The sequence below is a fragment of the Nanorana parkeri genome, unplaced genomic scaffold (genome assembly GCF_000935625.1).
Source record: "Nanorana parkeri isolate BGI_ZX_2015 unplaced genomic scaffold, ASM93562v1 scaffold983, whole genome shotgun sequence".
Taxonomy (NCBI): Eukaryota; Metazoa; Chordata; class Amphibia; order Anura; family Dicroglossidae; genus Nanorana; species Nanorana parkeri.
The window spans coordinates 217,166-234,782 of NW_017307251.1; the positions used below are offsets into that span (position 1 = coordinate 217,166).

The following is a 17,617-nucleotide window of genomic DNA, read 5'->3' on the forward strand; positions in this document are numbered from 1 at the left end:
TTCTAGGCTAATATATAGACAAAAAAGGTTCAGTTACCAAGACTACTAACAATACAAGACTATAATCATGTGTTATTTTATGTAAATGTATTAAAATTAGAATATTTTATATCATTCTTCCTGCCAGCATGGATTTTCTTGTGTTCAGCTCAGGTTTAAAAAGTAGAATATACAATTTTGGAAAAAATATACAGGCTAATATTCCAGCACTGGAGGTCAGTATAGCGAATATCTCCACAGCCACTGTATACTTTCCTCTGGTACTCAGATAAGCCGGGATCATGGCAATCCAGACACTGCAGAAGACCAGCATGCTGAAGGTGATGTACTTGGCCTCATTAAAACTGTCTGGTAATGTCCTCACCATGAAAGCCAGAACAAAACTCACAGCTGCCAGAAGCCCCATATAACCCAACACAGAATAGAACCCGATAACTGACCCTTCATTACACTGAATCATGATCTTCCCAGGAGAAGAGTGCATGTCATACTCTTGAAATGGTGGAGAGATGGACAACCAGAAAACACCAATCATAACCTGAATTAATGAGCCGAACAACAGGACTGTATTAGGAAGTTTGACTCCCACCCATTTCCTACAGGAGCTTCCAGGTCTGGTGGCTTTAAAAGCAATAAAAACCATGATGGTTTTGGCTAGGATAGAAGACAGGGAGATTGTGAAGACAATTCCAAAGAAGACTTGTTGCAGCATACAAGTTACATCCACCGGGTGTCCAAGGAACAAGAAAACAGAAAGGAAACTCAGCATGAGAGAGAAGAGCAGAATGAAGCTGAGGTTCCTGTTATTGGCTCTGACTATGGGAGTGCTCCGAAACCAAAAAAATATTCCAAGTATACAGAGAGATGCAGCAGAAAATATGACTGAAGATGCAGAAAAAAATGCAACCATTATGTCCTTCTCATATGACAAATACTCATAAAGTTTGTCAACACAAATATTTTTAGCCTCATTAGGCCATTGATCTTCAGGACACATCTGGCAGATTTCACTATCTGTGGAAGAAAAATATATTGAGAAATGTGCATAATGTACAATGAATGCTGACACCCAAACAGAGTTAGTTGAAGCTTAGAAGCCTAGACCTGGTTTACCAATGTTGGTATGCATCAGTTATCTTGACAATACCTCTATGATTCATCACTGCAATTGTCAGTGGGCATGAAAACTCGAAACACAAACATACTGTATGTGTGTAGCCCCTGCCACCTTCATCGGAGTGTCTACTAGAAATTTAGCATTGCTAGTGCTCTAGGGCTTACAATATAAAACAACAAATTTCCATGAAAAACAATGTACTGCTTTGGGATGCTAAAATCCTGAATAATCATACCGCCAGGGAGGTTACAGTGCCTGATGATTTTGAAAGAGAGATCTAAGGGAAAGGTGAGCAGCCTGTTTGGGGAAAGGGTCACGTGTGGAGTGGTGGATTGAAGAAGTTCACAAATATACAGTAAACACAAGAGTGGTGATATCCTGTTACTTCATTGTTGCAAAGGACTTTGATATCATTTAATGAAGTGGAGAGTGGAATATATACACAGATATTGATTGTTTATACTGATTAATTCGTTCACTGCATTATTGATGTGTTTACTGTAGCTTGGTACATAGTGTGGCACCTCTAAATTACATAGTTACATAGTATTTGAGGTTGAATAAAGACATCAGTCCATCAAGTCCAACCTATATAGGTTCCTATATCATCTCATTCTTAGTAGTACCCGTACCCCTGTATATTACGGTCCCTTAGGAAATTGTCCAAAAGTTCCTTGAACAATTCCACACTCTTAGCTGAAATCACTGCCTGTGGCAGTGAGTTCCAGACCCTTACCGCTCTTACTGTGAAGAACCCCCTTCGCCCCTTGTGCTGGAACTTTTTTTCCACTAATTTTAGGTGGTGGCCTCTAGTCTTTGTAATGGAGGTTATCTTAAAGAGTTTGTCACTGATGTTGCTGCTACCATTGAACATCTTGTACATGAAAATCATGTCCCCCCTTAATCTCCTTACTTCCAACGTGAACATGTTTGAATTCATTAGCCTCTTCTCATAGCTCTGGTCCTCCATTCCCCTAATAAGTTTGGTTGCCCTCCGCTGGACTCTCTCCAGCTCAAGGACATCTTTTCTTAGTACTGGTGACCAAAACTGAACCGCGTACTCCAGGTGTGGCCGAAGCAATGATCTAAAAAGTGGCACAGATGAAATGCAAATATGTTGCGCTCGGTCTATGTGAACCAACTAAACAAATCTGTGTAAAATTACGACAATCCGTGTGAAAAAATTGATGCAAGTGGATTATTTACATATGACTAGAAGGTTCAACACACAAACATAGTAAGAAAATTAAAAATGAACACTGGAACCTTCAGAATTAGTGCCAGTGATCAACCTCATTGGTTCGGCATGTATATCTCAAACATGCGAACCTCTGGCTAGCGATGTAGTAAAACAACACAGAAAACTTAAATTTAAACCGTGATATTAATTCAACCTTTTTGAGAAAGTCATTGAACGAGTCATTGTCCTTGATGTGTTGTTTTACAGTTTTATTTAGCCATATAGGTTTAGAGCGATGACAGAATAGAAAAAAAAAAGAATTTTACCATTGAAAAGCATTGGGACATTACTATTGGCTATTTCAATTTGCAATAGCCAATAATAAACTAGCATTGTGCCCGCCCTCTGCTGATGGACCTGATGGGGAACTGCAGCAGAGGGCGGGTACAATGCTAGTTTACTATTGGCTATTGCAAATTGCGAACCTCTGGCCCTGCATGTGTGTGTGTGCAGCCAGACAGAGAAGCATTAAAAGCTTGGACTATCCATTCTACACTGTCACATAAAAAATGCTATTATGAAGTAGATCAGATCACACAGACAACTTATAGAGTCACAGAGGAAGGACACACCTCATCCAACCGGAAACTGGACCATCTAGCTTTTAGCTGGACTGTCATAGGCATAACCTGAATTATTTCTGAAATAATCGATATCCATAATTTAGAAATATGTTAATTATCCTATTAACTTTTACAATAATATCAAAATATATTTGGATTAAACCCAATGACAACATACATTTTTTTAATGAAACATTGAATTTGAAAGGGAAGTTATAGTTGTTTTGGGTCAGTTTTATTGTGGTGGTCGTTTTTTTTTTTTAAAATAGAATTTGTGTTTTTAAATAAACATTGAATACATTGCAAATGATTTCCAAAAACACCATGGGTTTGTACAAGAGGCTAAAAATAAAATAAAAATTGCTTTGGATAAAACCTTGGACTAAGTCATGTGATCAGAGATGAATCACTGTTGTGATGATTGCATCAAACAACCTTTTGGGCCCATTCACACCACATCCAGATCATCTTCAGATCAGACCAGATGGTTTCCTGGACCCAAAAGGCATCCTAATGTATCCGGGCATGGCAACAAGGGCGCCGTGCGGCCGTCACAGCTCGTCCTGTGGGCGGCTTCTCTCCAGGGAGCTCTATTCCCTCTTTAACATGTGAATCATTTTATCACTCTAAGATGTTCTGATTTAGGGCAGATTCACACCATTTTCTGGATCAGATCTGTACCAGTAAATGGTGTAAACCTTCCTGCAGTACCAGTGCATTCCAGACCAGACAAAATGAAACATGCAGTATTTTTCAGGTCTGGTCTAGAACGGACTGAGCTGGTGTAAACAGAGGCCAGAAATACCATAGGGATACATTCAGGGCCAGCCTTAGGCCTTTAGGCGCCCTGTGCGAGAAAGCTTTACAGCGCAAAATGGCTACATAGAAGACTATATAACATTGACCAGTTAAGACATTGTCACATCTCTGCAAATAAAAAGACCAGTTCCCTACAAGAGAAGATTAAGGATACTCCCCTCTCCAGTGACCAATGATGCCTAACTTCCCTCTATTCAAGCACTGCAGCCTCCTTCAGCCTTTGAAGTTGAACACTTTCAGGAATGTCACATGGATGAGTCTCTCACCACACACTACTGTTTCATCCTCAAACCCTTATGTTCTACTTGATCTAACAGTGACATAGGCATTGGAGAGAGGTACCAGCATGCCGTTTGCGAAAAAGGCATCCAACATTCCTGAAAGTGTCCAATGCCTAGGAGACTGATAGAGGCTGCAGTGCTGGAACAGAGGGGAGGTATGATTCATTAGCCACCAGACATGTGCATATACTACCTCTTCTCTTGAAAGGAACTGGCCTACATGACATGCCAATGTCTCCTTAATCCATTTGCACTGTACACATATGCCATGCTGTCACATATATGTGTCACTGTTCAGTATCAGGAGCATGTTCAATCATGCACCTACAGCATGGTAACCATGATGTCACTGACTCCTCCCAGTCATGGAGTAAAATTGAAAGCTGGTAGGACAAGTCCCAGATCATGTGATCACTGCAATAGCCAATCCCATAACTGAAAAGCTCATGCAACACTTCAGGATCAGGTTTGTTTTGCCATCAGCTTCAAGTGTTTAGTGATCTAGGATGTACCTGAAATGTCCCTCAGTCCATTTATGCTTAGCCCATGACCACATGTTAGGCTGCTGAGACTTGCCAGTGATGGAATATTTATTAATTTTGACATCCACAAAACATTCATTGCAAGTTATTATTATAGATAATGTGTTTTAAAACACAGAGAATAAATAACCACCTAGGAGTGTTTGATAAATGTCACATTTACTGCATTATAAATATTCCCATTATTGTGATGTGAGCAGAAAAAATAAACCTATTTAAATGCATTTTTTTAAATTTGTTAATACATTCGCCATGCTTTGTACCATAAACATTATATAGGTGTCAATATAATATGGGGAAGCTGCAGAATAAAATTAGCAATTCATATCTATTGCAACACTTTTAGAGCTATTCACAAAAGAGTGAAGAGTTTGGAGAAGGCAGGAGAAGAGAACAATCTAGGACATGATAGCTGATTTGGAAAAATTATACAAATCAACTCACTTTCCAGTTCAGCTCCTTTGACCTAGACTGTTCACTTCTCCTGCCTTCACCAAACTCTTCACCCTTTTGTGACTAGCCCTGCCAACTTTAATATTATCACTGGTCATACTAGGAAAAAAGAGAACTTCTTATTTATTTTAAACATTTTAAACTACAATACATTCCCTTTAAGGTTTAAAGAAACATTAAAATTACCGGAATGTGTTGATATTTCTCCCTCTGAACACGGAGCACAGTCATAACAACATACGTGAAACCCTTCCCTTAGAGCTTTTCTAAACCCTGGAAGACATTCTGCAGAACATCGTCCTTTTGGGGCCTAAGATACAAAAATAATATAAATCTTTACAAACACCATTTAGTAAACTAGACAAAAACCTATTAAAATTAAAAAGGACTTATGGAAACATAAACACCTAGGAGGTATGGTTTTCCCTAAGTGGTTTTGCCCTTCTTCCTATCTACCCTGGCTCATTATAGAACATGATCTCAAACCCAATAATGACCTCACTTCCTGGCTTATTGCATATATATGTCACAGGGAAAACTGAAGCCTCACAAATCCCCCTCTGGTGATTGACCGCAGCAGAGGGCGGGTTCAATAGCTAGTTTGCTATTGGCTATTGCAAAGTGAAATATCCAATAGGAATCTAGCTATGCATTCCTATGCTGGCTTTTTTTTGCAGATCGCAAGTAAAGGTTTACTCTGCTCGATCGAGCAGAATAAACCTTTCTGGGAAAAAAGTGTTTCACTCCCAGGCGGCCGGTAGCCGCTATCTAATAGCGGGAGACTCCCTGAGCGTCCGGGAGAGTAATGGTAGATCAGCGTTCCCTGGTTACCTTGTAACCAGGGGACGCTGATCTGTCTCTGCAAGTGGCCGGAGCCAGCCGTGAGGTGATGGCTGGCTCCGCCCAACTGTCATTAGCAGGCTGTCGGCTGGCCAATGGCCGGCTGTTCGACCAGCTTTGGCTTTTACCTCGTCTGAGCCGCTCGGCCATCTTCGGGAGCTGTACGGGCTATAGTGAATAGCCCTTACAGCAGCCCTTTGGTTCTACTGAACCGAAGGGGTCCTGGGGCCGAAGCTAGCCAAAGGATCAGCTGAAGGTACGGCTAGATCCTTCGGCAGTTAATTGAATAGACCCCTATATATGCAAACTTTGCAGTGAGAGCACTAATTGTAGGGCCCTTAATCACTGATAACCCTAAACTGATGAGGGGTAAAAGCTTTTAAAGCTTCGCCTATGGTCAATTTTGGGTATGGTAGTTTTTTGCGATTTCACGGGTGTGTGCAATTTTTAAACCTTGACGTCTATTTACCCGGCATAACCCTATAGTTTATATTTTACCAAAAATTGGGTAATGTTAATTGTATTATAACATAATGTAAAACATTTTTTCAAAATTGTCAGTAATTGTTCCTTAACATAGTCAAAAATAAAACCCCGGTGGTGATTATATACCCCCAAAAGAAAGCTCTATCTGTCCTGAAAACAATGGTATGAAAATAATTTCAGTGCAGCGTTTCATCACGCAATAAATGTCAGTCAAAGTACTCCAGTGCTTAATGCTGAAAAATGGCCTGGCCCGGAAGAGGGTGTAAACACCTGGGGGTCTATTCACTCAGCTGCCGTAGGCAGCCGAGTGAATGACCGACCTAAAGCGAAGTGAGCCGAACGCTGTTCGACTATTCACTTCAGGCTGGTACAGGTGAAATCAGCCGTACATCGGGTGGCTTCGGGTCGGCTGAACATGCTCAGCATGTTTGGCCGACCTGAAGTGCAGAAGGAGTTCGACTCAGCCGATCCAGCCACCGGTAGGCTACTCGCTGCTGTTCGGTCTATTCTTGTAGATGCCGAACAGCAGTGAGTGAATGGCCGAATGCCGCTGAGCGCATTCGGCTCGGCTGTTCTACTCGGTCCCTCTGTGGGACAGAGCAGAAAAATTGTTTAAAAAGTAGAAAAAAATAAATAGAAAACGATTGTGCGAAGCTAGCAGTGACAGCTAGCTCCGCCCAACTGTTTTCTATTGGCTGGCGGTTCTGCTGCCGTAAAAAAAAAGAAAAAAAAAACTCTCCCGGGCGCTCCGGGAGTCTCCTGCTCCCGGCCGCCAAGGAGAGAAAAACTGGTTTTTCTTTTTTTTTCTTTATTCTGACACGGAGCCGTCAGAATAAATAGCAAACCAGCATTGCACCCGCCCTCAAGTGGTGGACTTGATGGAGAACTGCAGCAGAGGGCGGGTGCAATGCTAGTTTGCAATTGGCTATTGCAAATTGAAATAGCCAATAGGAATCTAGCAATGCATTCCTATGGTCAAACATTTTTTTTTCTATTCTGACACGGCTCCGTGTCAGAATAAAGAAAAAAAAAGAAAAATCAGTGTTTCTCTCCTGGGCGGCCGGGAGGGGGGACTCCCAGAGTGCCTGGGAGAGTTTGCTGTCTGGAGATCAGTGTCCCTGGTTAGCTGGTAACCAGGGGCGCTGATCTCTCTGCAAGTGGCCGGGGACAGCCGTAACAGCTTCGGCTTTCAGTGTGGCTCAGCTGAGCCGAGGCAAATGCATACAGCTCGACTGAGCCGCTCGGCCAAATTTGGGAGCTGTACGGGCTATAGTGAATAGCCCGTACAGCAGCCCCTCAGTTCTACTGAACAGAAGGGATCCTGGGGCCGAAGCTATGGCTAGATCCTTCGGCTGCTTCGTGAACAGACCCCATGGTCTTCAAGTGGTTAAGTAATAGGTTCTAGAAATAGGGAAACCTGTAGCAGGAGAAATATGTAGGCTTCCACTGCTAGTTATTTTTTTGTCTTTGACGTCAACACTTTCTTTATAACTAACCCCAAAAAAAGATCTCCGTTGTGAAGTCAGAGGAATATCAGAATTCCAGATCTACATATTTTTTATGTCAATCATTCTGGAAGCATTAGATCCTTGGATGAACATGACAGCCATTGACCTGCAATTTTATAAGGGAGCAAGAGCCGCCAATGACCGCCTACATATGTTTCCCTTTAATTTCTGTCACCTGGTCACGTTTCCATGATATCAGTTGTGGTGTGAGAGTAAGTTGCTGATTTTCTGGAAGAGATCCATCAAAGTGGCCCACATGTCTCCAATGCGTGGTATTTTTGTCTTCAACTTGTGTTATCCAGTTTACAATTTCCAGTGGGCTGGGCAGATCTCCCTTTTCTTTAAAATATATTTCCTTGTTATTTGGATCCATGTAGTGAACTGAAGATACATAGCGGGATACCTTAAAAAAAACACAACCATTAAATAAATTAGACATGTGCACCAGCAAAAAAATAGTTTAGTTTCATTTCATTTTGATTTGAATTTTGCTTTATTTCGTTTTTCGGAATTCGGGTCCGAAAGTCAATTCATTTCGGAATTCGGATTCGGATAAAATTCGTTAGCGGAAATCCGTACGGAATTTTGTTTAGTTTTCATTTTGTTTGTTCGTAAAAGTTAGCAAAGTGACATTAAAAGGGAAAAAAAAGTATTTTTGTTCTCAAATGTCACTTTGCAGCAATTAAATTTTGTCCAAAAAACGAAAGTTCGTCCAAAAAAACGACGAATCGGAAATTCAACTCTGACGCCCTAGGTGGATGGGAGTTGAGTTGATTGGTATGTCTAGGTATATATTGTTGTATGTCTTTCACTTCACTGTTATCTTTAAGCCTATTGAAGGGGACCCTGTGAGGCCCCGAAAGCGCTTGCCAATGAGATACAGCTATTGGCAATAAAATATTTTACTTATAGTGTGCTGGTGACATTTTTCTATTGTTCATGTGTGGCGGTGCCATCCGCAGTTATTTCGAGCACCCTTCTTCATCAAGTGGGAATCCCCGTAAGGAGTGCGGTATGGTTCCTGTTTCTGTTCACCACTCCAGAGAACACGTCTCCACTTCTCTAGAGTCAAGTGGCGGCGTGCTTTACACCACTGCATCTGATGCTTTGCATTGCACTTGGTGATGTGCGGCTTGGGTGCAGCTGCTCAGCCATCGAAACCCATTCCATGAAGCTCTCTATGCACTGCTGTTGTGCCAATCTGAAGGCCTCATGAAGTTTGGAGGTCTGTAGCTATTGACTCTGCAGACAGTTGGCGACTTCTTCTGCGCACTTTGCACTTTAGCACGCGTTGACCCCGCTCTGTCATTTTATGTGGCCTACCACTTTGCAGCTGAGTTGCTGTTCTTCCCAATTGATTCCACTTTGTTATAGTGCCACTAACAGTTGACTATAGAATATTTAGTAGCAAGGAAATTTCACAGATGGACTTATTGCACAGGTGGCAACCTCTCACGGTACCACGCTTGAATTCACATAGCAAGGGAATTTCACGGAACACCTGAATCCAATGATTTGGAGGAGTGTCCCACTACTTTTGCAAATATAGTGTATATGTATAATAGGAATGCACCCATACCGGTTTCTCGGTATCGAGTACAAGTATCAATATTTTTTTTTTCGGTACTGGCCAATACCGAGTATGGGTGCCATGTGCCCTGATTACCAGGAAGTCGGGCGATGAATCATGACCCGTCACTTCCTGATTGCCTGTGAAACTGGTGTTCTAGCTAAAGAACACTGGCTTTACTTGCTGGGGCTGCCTGGGGCTGCCTGGCTTCCTGACTCATCAGGAGGCCGGGCGGCATGTCATGAGGACCCGTCCAGCTTTCTGATTGGTCAGGAAGCCGGGCTGCCTAGCAACAAGTGAAGCCAGCTTCCTAGGTAAATCATGACCGCCTCCCAGCTTCCTGATTGCCTAGAGACCCCGCTTCACTTGTTGCTGGGCAAAGTGGCTTCCTGACCAATCAGGAAGCTGGGGCGAGAGTCGAGACATGCCGCCCAGCTTTCTGATTGGTTAGAAAGCCGGGCTGTCTACCAACAAGTGAATCCGACTTCCTAGCCAACCAGGAAGCCATGAGGTGTGCCATAACCCACCTCACGGCCACCTGATTGGAAATGAACCCGACTCCATGCTCCCTCAGCACTGCCGATCAGAATGAGATCTCTCTCTAACTGGAAGTTCTGGAATCAGAGGTAAGTATCGGAGCATTTGGGCAAGTATGAGTACTCGCCAAATACTCGGTATCAGCACCGATACCACTACTAGTATTGGTATCGGTGCATCCCTAATGTATAATGCCAAACAAAGGAAGGGATTATATATTAGAGCGTGACATTTTAGCAACAGTGTTTTATATAGGGAGGTGAAGCTGTACATTATGGTATTTTTATGTTTAGTGTTTAAATAACAGAAGAGGAACCATATCAAATGAATTGCTGCCAAGGTAAGTTTATCAGTGTTGGGAGGCCCCTTTGTACAGACACTTTGCTTTGAATGGGACAGTGTATATAGAATTGCATATACTCACCTTATGCACTAGGCTGATTAACCTCACCTTAGTCCCCCTTTCTTTTATTTGTAAAGAGAGATACATTTCATGTAAAGTTTGAGCCAATGTGTTGACTGCAAGAAACACTCTATAGGGAGTTCTGTCATCAGGATTACTTAAATCATAATTAATACTCTCCAAAGTGCAGTTACGAACAGGATAGGAAAATGTGAATGGAATCATAAAGTTCTTCTCTGGATTTTTTGAAAAGCAGCGGTATTGAGTTATGAGAATATCCTCCTGCATTGGGTCATCTAGGCGGCTTGAGAGGGTAATGCTATTGAAATATTCCTCCATTCTCGCTATAGAGGAATCAGGACTTGAAAACACCAAACTGCAGTTACTGATAAAAAAAAAATCTTCATCCATTGACCAAGAATCAGGAACGATAAATGTTTTATCACTGTGATAAGGAACGCTACACATCAAAAACGTGTAATAAGTTCTGCTAATTGAGCCACAAATAATAAGAACTTCAGTAGTTGATGTCAGAAGATCTAGAGGTATTTTCCTATAATTCTTCACAGATACCATGATCTTAAATTCAATACAAATTCCATGATTAGTTAACTGTTTGCTGAGTTGTTGGATCTCCCTCTCTCCATATTCATCATCAGATGTAATGATGCCAACCCAGTTCCACTTCAACCTTTTCAGTAACTTCACTGTCGCCACATATTGCATCTCATTATCTGGAACTGTCCGGAAAAGGTTTGGAAACATCTTCCGGTCACTTAGTAAAGTATCTCTAGCTCCATAACTAATCTAGAAAGAAAGAAAAAACAGTTTATAAAGTAAAGTGTATATCAGTTTTTAATCTGATTTTCATTTTGTGAGGAAAGGTTAGAACTTCTGCTCTCTGGGGTTCTGTTACAGAGATTTATCCTCACTTCCTGTCCTTCTGACAACAGTTTCACCAGACAGGAAGTATTGACAAATCAGCAACAGGTACACAAACAGATTTGTCTGAACATGCACATTGTCAGGTTTCTTTCAGGAAGTAGATTTTTTGTTTGCTGAATGTTTCTCTCACATCTTGTTGTATCCTCAGGACAATAAGCGAAATTAAATCTCCCCAATGGGATATGAAAAACAGAAAATAATCTGACATGTTGTTTCTAACCTTTGCCTGATCACTTTTATTTATCAGCAAACAAACAAATCCTAGATTATTCTGATAGGTAAAGCTTCAACACTTTCGATTAGCTTTGAATCTTGCCAGCCTCTTCCTAAATCCTAAACATTACTATAAGCCAGTGAGGGAGCCCATCATGGTGATGGGTCAATATGAATGCGTGTGTGGGGGAACTATTGGTGAGCTCTGACCTATAATTGTCACACCTTTGCCCATTAAAATAGCCCATGTTTGGCCAAATTAATAATGCATTGGTGGTTGCTCCAGGTACATACAGTCTAACTAGCAAAGTCTACAACATTTCTTCTAATTGCCTCCTTTTAAAGCATTAAGTGAAGACACTCAGTTGTATTGTCTTTAAAAAATGCCATACCTGTAAAGAAAGAAAATAATATTTTACCCCCATGCTGCCCACTCTACTGAAAGCCACTAGAAGGCTGAGAATTCCACTGCTGAATTTTCTTCCAGGACTGTCAGTCTCTTAACTCTCCCGGGTGCTTAGTGGTTCCTCCTGTGACCAATATGTCTCTCCTGTATCCTGTAATGAGTGAAGGTCAGCAGGAGGAACAACTGACCTCTGTGATGAGATCCAGGAGATCAATACTCAGAGTAGTATCTGTCTTGGAAAAAAAAGCAGGGGATTACTCATCACCATAGATGGGTTTCATTGGCATGGGCAACAAGGAACACAGGTATTCATTTACTTCTTTTTGGGTATAACATTTTTAAACATAATTTGAGTGACAGTGACTTTATAGAATGTATTAATGTATTTAACTGGTGTTGTTGTCTGAGAGATCCTGTAATTAACAAAAGTCCTCTAAATATGTTACCAGTAATGAGATGTGAGCTTTGATTTTACAATCTTGAAACATTCCCTGCTCAATGTCTGAAAATCTTACCTGTGTGTAACCATATAGATGTAAAAGCTGAGCCATTTGGAGAGTGGTATCTGATTTGAGGTCTCCGATGAAACCAGCCACTGTACCCCGCACCATACAGGAATAATTTGGAACTGTCTTGGAATGTCCAGATAAGATCTGCAGAACATCTTTTGTGGCTTTATTCACATTTCCACAAGAATCATACACATGATATCCCAGAGTCACATTGGGCAGAATATCTGGACTGCTGTTTATCTCATCAATAGCAAAGATAAAAGCCAGGAGATGTCTGTATTCTCTGTGGTTAACTCTAAAAAAAAAAAAATCAAAATTGGTTTTGCCAGGCCAGATCTAAATTCTAGATCTTATGGAACAATTTATGGCAAGATTCCCCCTATCTGCATCAAGATAAATCTAGGTCTGGTTAATTACACCTATAACAAAGGATTCACAAAGCATTATCGGTTCCCTAAAGAGAGAGCATAGCAGAAGCTGCCTGTCATTAGGCTCCCTCTGTCTGATTGAAACCTTAGATTGAGCTGTATAGAAGAGAGAGGGCTGAGAAGTGGAGGAGTCACTCTTCTGACACACTCCCCTGTGTTTGTATGTTTCAGCTTTAGCTATTAAAAACAACAGGCACATTTCAAAAGGTATAAGGAGAAATGGGAAAACATGGGAAAGGAGTCAAGAGATTCAATTTATGTGTAATTTTATATAATTCTTGTTAAATCATTAAAGAAGAACTCCGGGCAGAATAACACTTGTCCCCTGCAGTGGTCTGGCCCAGCTCTGCAAAGATTAGGTGCTTATTTTGGTATAGGGTGTAAAATAACAAAGCTATACTCACCTGATCCTCGGTTCCACCTGGTTGCTAAACTGGTTGCAGCCTATCTCCCCTTCAGCTCCAGCAGTGGAATTTCCCTCTGCATCTTCACATCTTATACACTGTAGTAGATGTAATGACTCACATGTCCTTAAACTACAGAAGAGAGGGGAGGGGAGGCTGCAGGGGCAGGTTTAGCAGCCAGGTGGAACCAAAGATTAGGTAATTATATCTTTGTTATTTTACACCCTAGGCCAAAACCAGCACTTTTTTGTGCTTGTCATTAAACAGCGGGGTTAGCCCACTGCAAGGGTCACAGTTTATTCTGCCCAGAGTCCTTCTTGAAATATTTAACAGAATTATATAAAATTATGCATACATTAAATCTCTTGACCCTTTTTGACACCTTTTCTTATGTTTTCCTATTTCTCCTTACCCCTTTGAAATAAGCCTCCTCCACTTTTCAGTACTCTTCTATACACCTCAATGTGAGATTTTAATCCAACAGAAAGAGCGTAAAAAACCCTTGATGAGGCTGTGGTAGCCCAACTGAAAAGGTAAACTGGTATCTCTTGTCAAACACAACAGAAATAAAGGAACCTGAGATATTTTCATATATATAAATATATACACTGTATATTTGGGCTTAAAATGTTAAGTCTAGCCAGGCCTTAAGAGTTACTCGCCACCTGTTGTCCCACCTAACCTCTGCCCTGCTTACCAGGTCTGTGGTGAGATGCAGAGTACAGATGCCAGCAGTGCGTCGGAGAGTACAGAAGTCAGCAGTACAGAGGTCAGTAATGTAACACAGAGTGTAGAGGTCAGTAATGTAACGCGGAGTGCAGAGGTCAGCGGTGTAATGCAGAAAGAACAGGGACTTACAGTGCACAGTTGATCTGAATCAGGTGCTCTCTTCATCTCCTGGTGGTGGTGGGAGGGTGCAGCGATGTTGCCACCATGTACCGAGATGAAGCCTCCAGAAGCTTCATTCATCCTCCCTTCAGGTCCCCCGCTGCAGAAATGTACAGAGTACAGGGGTCAGCTGTGTGACGCACAGTACAGAAGTCAACGGTGTGATGCACAGTACAGAGGTCAGCAGTAAAGAGGTCAGTAATGCAATGAGGTCAGCAGTACAGACGTCTCATTACACAGGCCTACAGAGGTCAGCAGTACAGAGGTCAGTATTGTAACGTATAGTGCTGAGATTAGCGGTGTAAGGCAGAAAGAACAGGGACATACAGTGCTCATAGCTGCTCTGATTCAGGTGCCCTCTTCCTCTCCAGGTGCTTGTGGTGGGAGGAGTACAAAGATGTATCCTCCATGTACCGAGGTGAAGCCTACCTTCAGGTCCCGCGGTGCAAAAATGTCCAGCCAGCGAATAGCAGCTCAGCAGTCTTCCTCCTAGCCTACGGCAGATGAGGTGGGGGGAGGAAGCTGTAGGTGGCAAGAATTCTGTTGAGAACGCCAACCTAGTTGAATTTGCCAAACTAAGCATCTGCGCTTGTGCACAGACCAGGATTATCGAGGAAACAGGCATTTATTTGCAAAGTATTTTGTTGAAATCAGTAATTGTGACCTTTAATGATATGCAATCCATGGCAGTAAATGATGTATGGCTTTTATCAACATTCACAATTGATATAGTAGTAACCAACAGCACTACAGCTGGCTATATACTGTTGACTAGTTCATATAAACACTCAACCTTCAACGTTAAAGTCTATATAAACCTAAAATGTATTTTACACCATGTCTCACCAAATTCAGTTTTGTTAAGAAAATACGTAAAATACTTATTATAATTTTGTTGCAAAGTTTCTTACCTGAAAATCCTGCCAGTAACAGAACTTCCAGTTTAAGGCTGACAACACTCTGCCCCTACCCCACAATTCTCAGCAGAGCTGTCAGCCTTCCAAGTGCTCTCCTTCAGTTAGCCATTGAGCTTCTTATCGGGTCTATCAGAAGGGTAGACAACTATTCAACTGATAGGAAATCTGTTGCAGCTTACCAGTCATTAGATAGCTGCTTCAGTAGGTAGGCTGCATTCATTTTCCTTTTTTTGTTAACATCATTTTTAACAATTACAGAAAATATTGGCTGATCTTACTAGACGTGGTATGTCCTTGTCACTTCCTTTGATCTGAACTAAAAGCAAATACAATGTTATATTTCTTTTTTAATATATCAATCACCGGTTTAGTGGATACGAGCAAAGGTAGACATGTTTGCAGAGATTATGCCAAACATACTAAAAAATAAATGTACGTCAAAGTGTATCTAGAATCCAAAAAAAGTTATACATTGCATCTTACCAATCTTTAGATGAGGTGGCTGCATTTTTTTAAACTTTTTGCACCTGTTAATTCAGACAGAAACACTCTTCCTGCCTCAGGGTGGCTGCACTCTATAGAGAAGCAATGGAGCCACACTTGGACTGCAGCAATGTCACCCTGTGGAGAAGATGGTGTTAAATGCAGCAGCAGATTTAGATGGACTTCACTAACAAATTAAAGGGTTATTACATTCTCACAATGTTTTGCATATATCTAATGCTAGCAAGCAGTAGATTTATGCAAACACTTTAAAAAAATATATTTTAAAAGAGGTTTAAACATACCTGTGTCTTCGCCATGCGCTCCCATCCGAACATCAGAAAATTTCTTGGGCAGCCGCAAAGGATGTTGGGGCAGGCGCATGCGCAGGTCAGATGTTCGGCTGGGAGACGAGAAGAGGCACAAGGTAAGTATATGGATCAGCATGCACCTGCACAGACTCCGTGGGACATGAGAGAAGAGGAGGACAGAGGAGTCAGCGCTGGATCGGAGACCCGCAGCAGTGCTGGAGGAGCTGCACAAAATGACAGGAGGAGGAAGAAGATCGGAATAAGAGGCATCATTTAAGGTAAGTCTCTACACTAACATTGGGGGAGGGAAAACAAATCCTTTAATGTCACTTTAAGTCCAAACTCCAGCTAACAGTTACAACAAAATATGTTTTTTTTTTCCTTTTCGGATAAAGATTGTTTTCATAAATGAATAAAATCCGGCTATTATAAGCACTCCTGTTAGTGTTAAATGGTTTGTCTCAAACCTTTATTTGCTACTTTTGCTGCACAGTTTGGCCTGTTAAAGGAAGTTGAAAATAACAATATTACTGGCCGGACCACCAGGTGAAAATAAAGGAAACAAGCCTAAAAAACTGAATGCAGCCACCACATCTGAGGACTGTTAAGCTACAATATATGACATTTTGCTTTTGGGTTTAGATATGACTTACTCTAACTGTGTGTATTTATTGAAATCTAACGTGTCAAGATGGTCTGAGTACTCTAAATCCTCTCCAATGACACAACAAGCCTTATAGATATTATGTTAAGATCCGTACTTTATATTTGACCTACGCTGAACACATGAAATCTAAGAATTGGCTTCCAACATAGTGCCACCATGACACTCCAGAATGAACAGCAAATATTCCTCCTATGATGACGTCTCCTTTTTGGGAATATTTGTACTCAAATGTATAATTCTTCATTGTAAGATCACATCGGTGAGCAGAGTTCTGAGTGTCACATTTGCAGGGTGTCACACACAAAGCCAAAAGAAACAAGTGTTTCAGCATATTGAAAGGAATGTGCCAATATCTCTGATAGGTTTGAATTAATTTTATCTCTTCTTCCAGACATCTCATAGCTGACAGATACAGAGGATTCTGACTCCAGTAAAGGATGTGACAGAGAACACAAGATGCTCTTATTTATTACTGATAGACTGGATATTTATGTCAGAGAATGTTACTTTTAGTGAAGAAAAAAGGTAAAATAAAACAAATAGAATCTACGAGGACTTCATCCCAAGAAAAACTGCAACTAACTTTATATAATTGCAGCACTATTATTATATGTTTATTCTAAGCTTACAAGCTTTTCTATCTTCCTTTTACTATCAGTGCATTACTAATATTATTGCTGTGTATGGCACCCACATATTCAGCAGCCCTGTAGAATAGGAGGACATCCAGCAGCAATAACTATATCATTTTAATGTGTACAAATATATGATAATCTAGGATATATAATATCTCTGCCAAAGCTATGTTGTAGTTCACTTACAATATTAAAAGTGTGTTGATTAATTACAGGGTTATTCACAAAGCTTCCGAAGGCAGTTGTGTGAGTAACTGACCCAAAGTGAAGTGAGCCGAACACTGTTCAGCTATTCACTTCAGGCTTGTACAGCTGATTTCAGACGTATATCAGCTGAAATCAGCTGTACATCGGCTTGCTTCAGCTGGCTTCGTGTCGGCCGAACATGCTCAGCATGTTCGGCCGACCCGAAGTGCAGAAGGAGGTCGACTCCGCCGATCCAACATCTG

At 41.3% G+C, this 17,617-nt stretch overlaps 1 protein-coding gene across 1 annotated transcript; it reads right to left on the minus strand.

Annotated features, from left to right (window-relative positions):
• Window positions 1-106: 106 nt before the first annotated feature.
• Window positions 107-14,236, minus strand: LOC108795577 (vomeronasal type-2 receptor 26-like). Its single transcript, XM_018566852.1, has 7 exons — window positions 14,126-14,236; window positions 13,268-13,365; window positions 12,439-12,730; window positions 10,876-11,166; window positions 8,025-8,252; window positions 5,202-5,325; window positions 107-1,014 (listed from the first exon to the last, which is right to left on the minus strand). Exons 1-7 carry the CDS (start codon window positions 14,234-14,236, stop codon window positions 107-109), a joined length of 2,052 nt encoding a protein of 683 aa, XP_018422354.1.
• Between the last annotated feature and the right edge of the window lie 3,381 nt (window positions 14,237-17,617).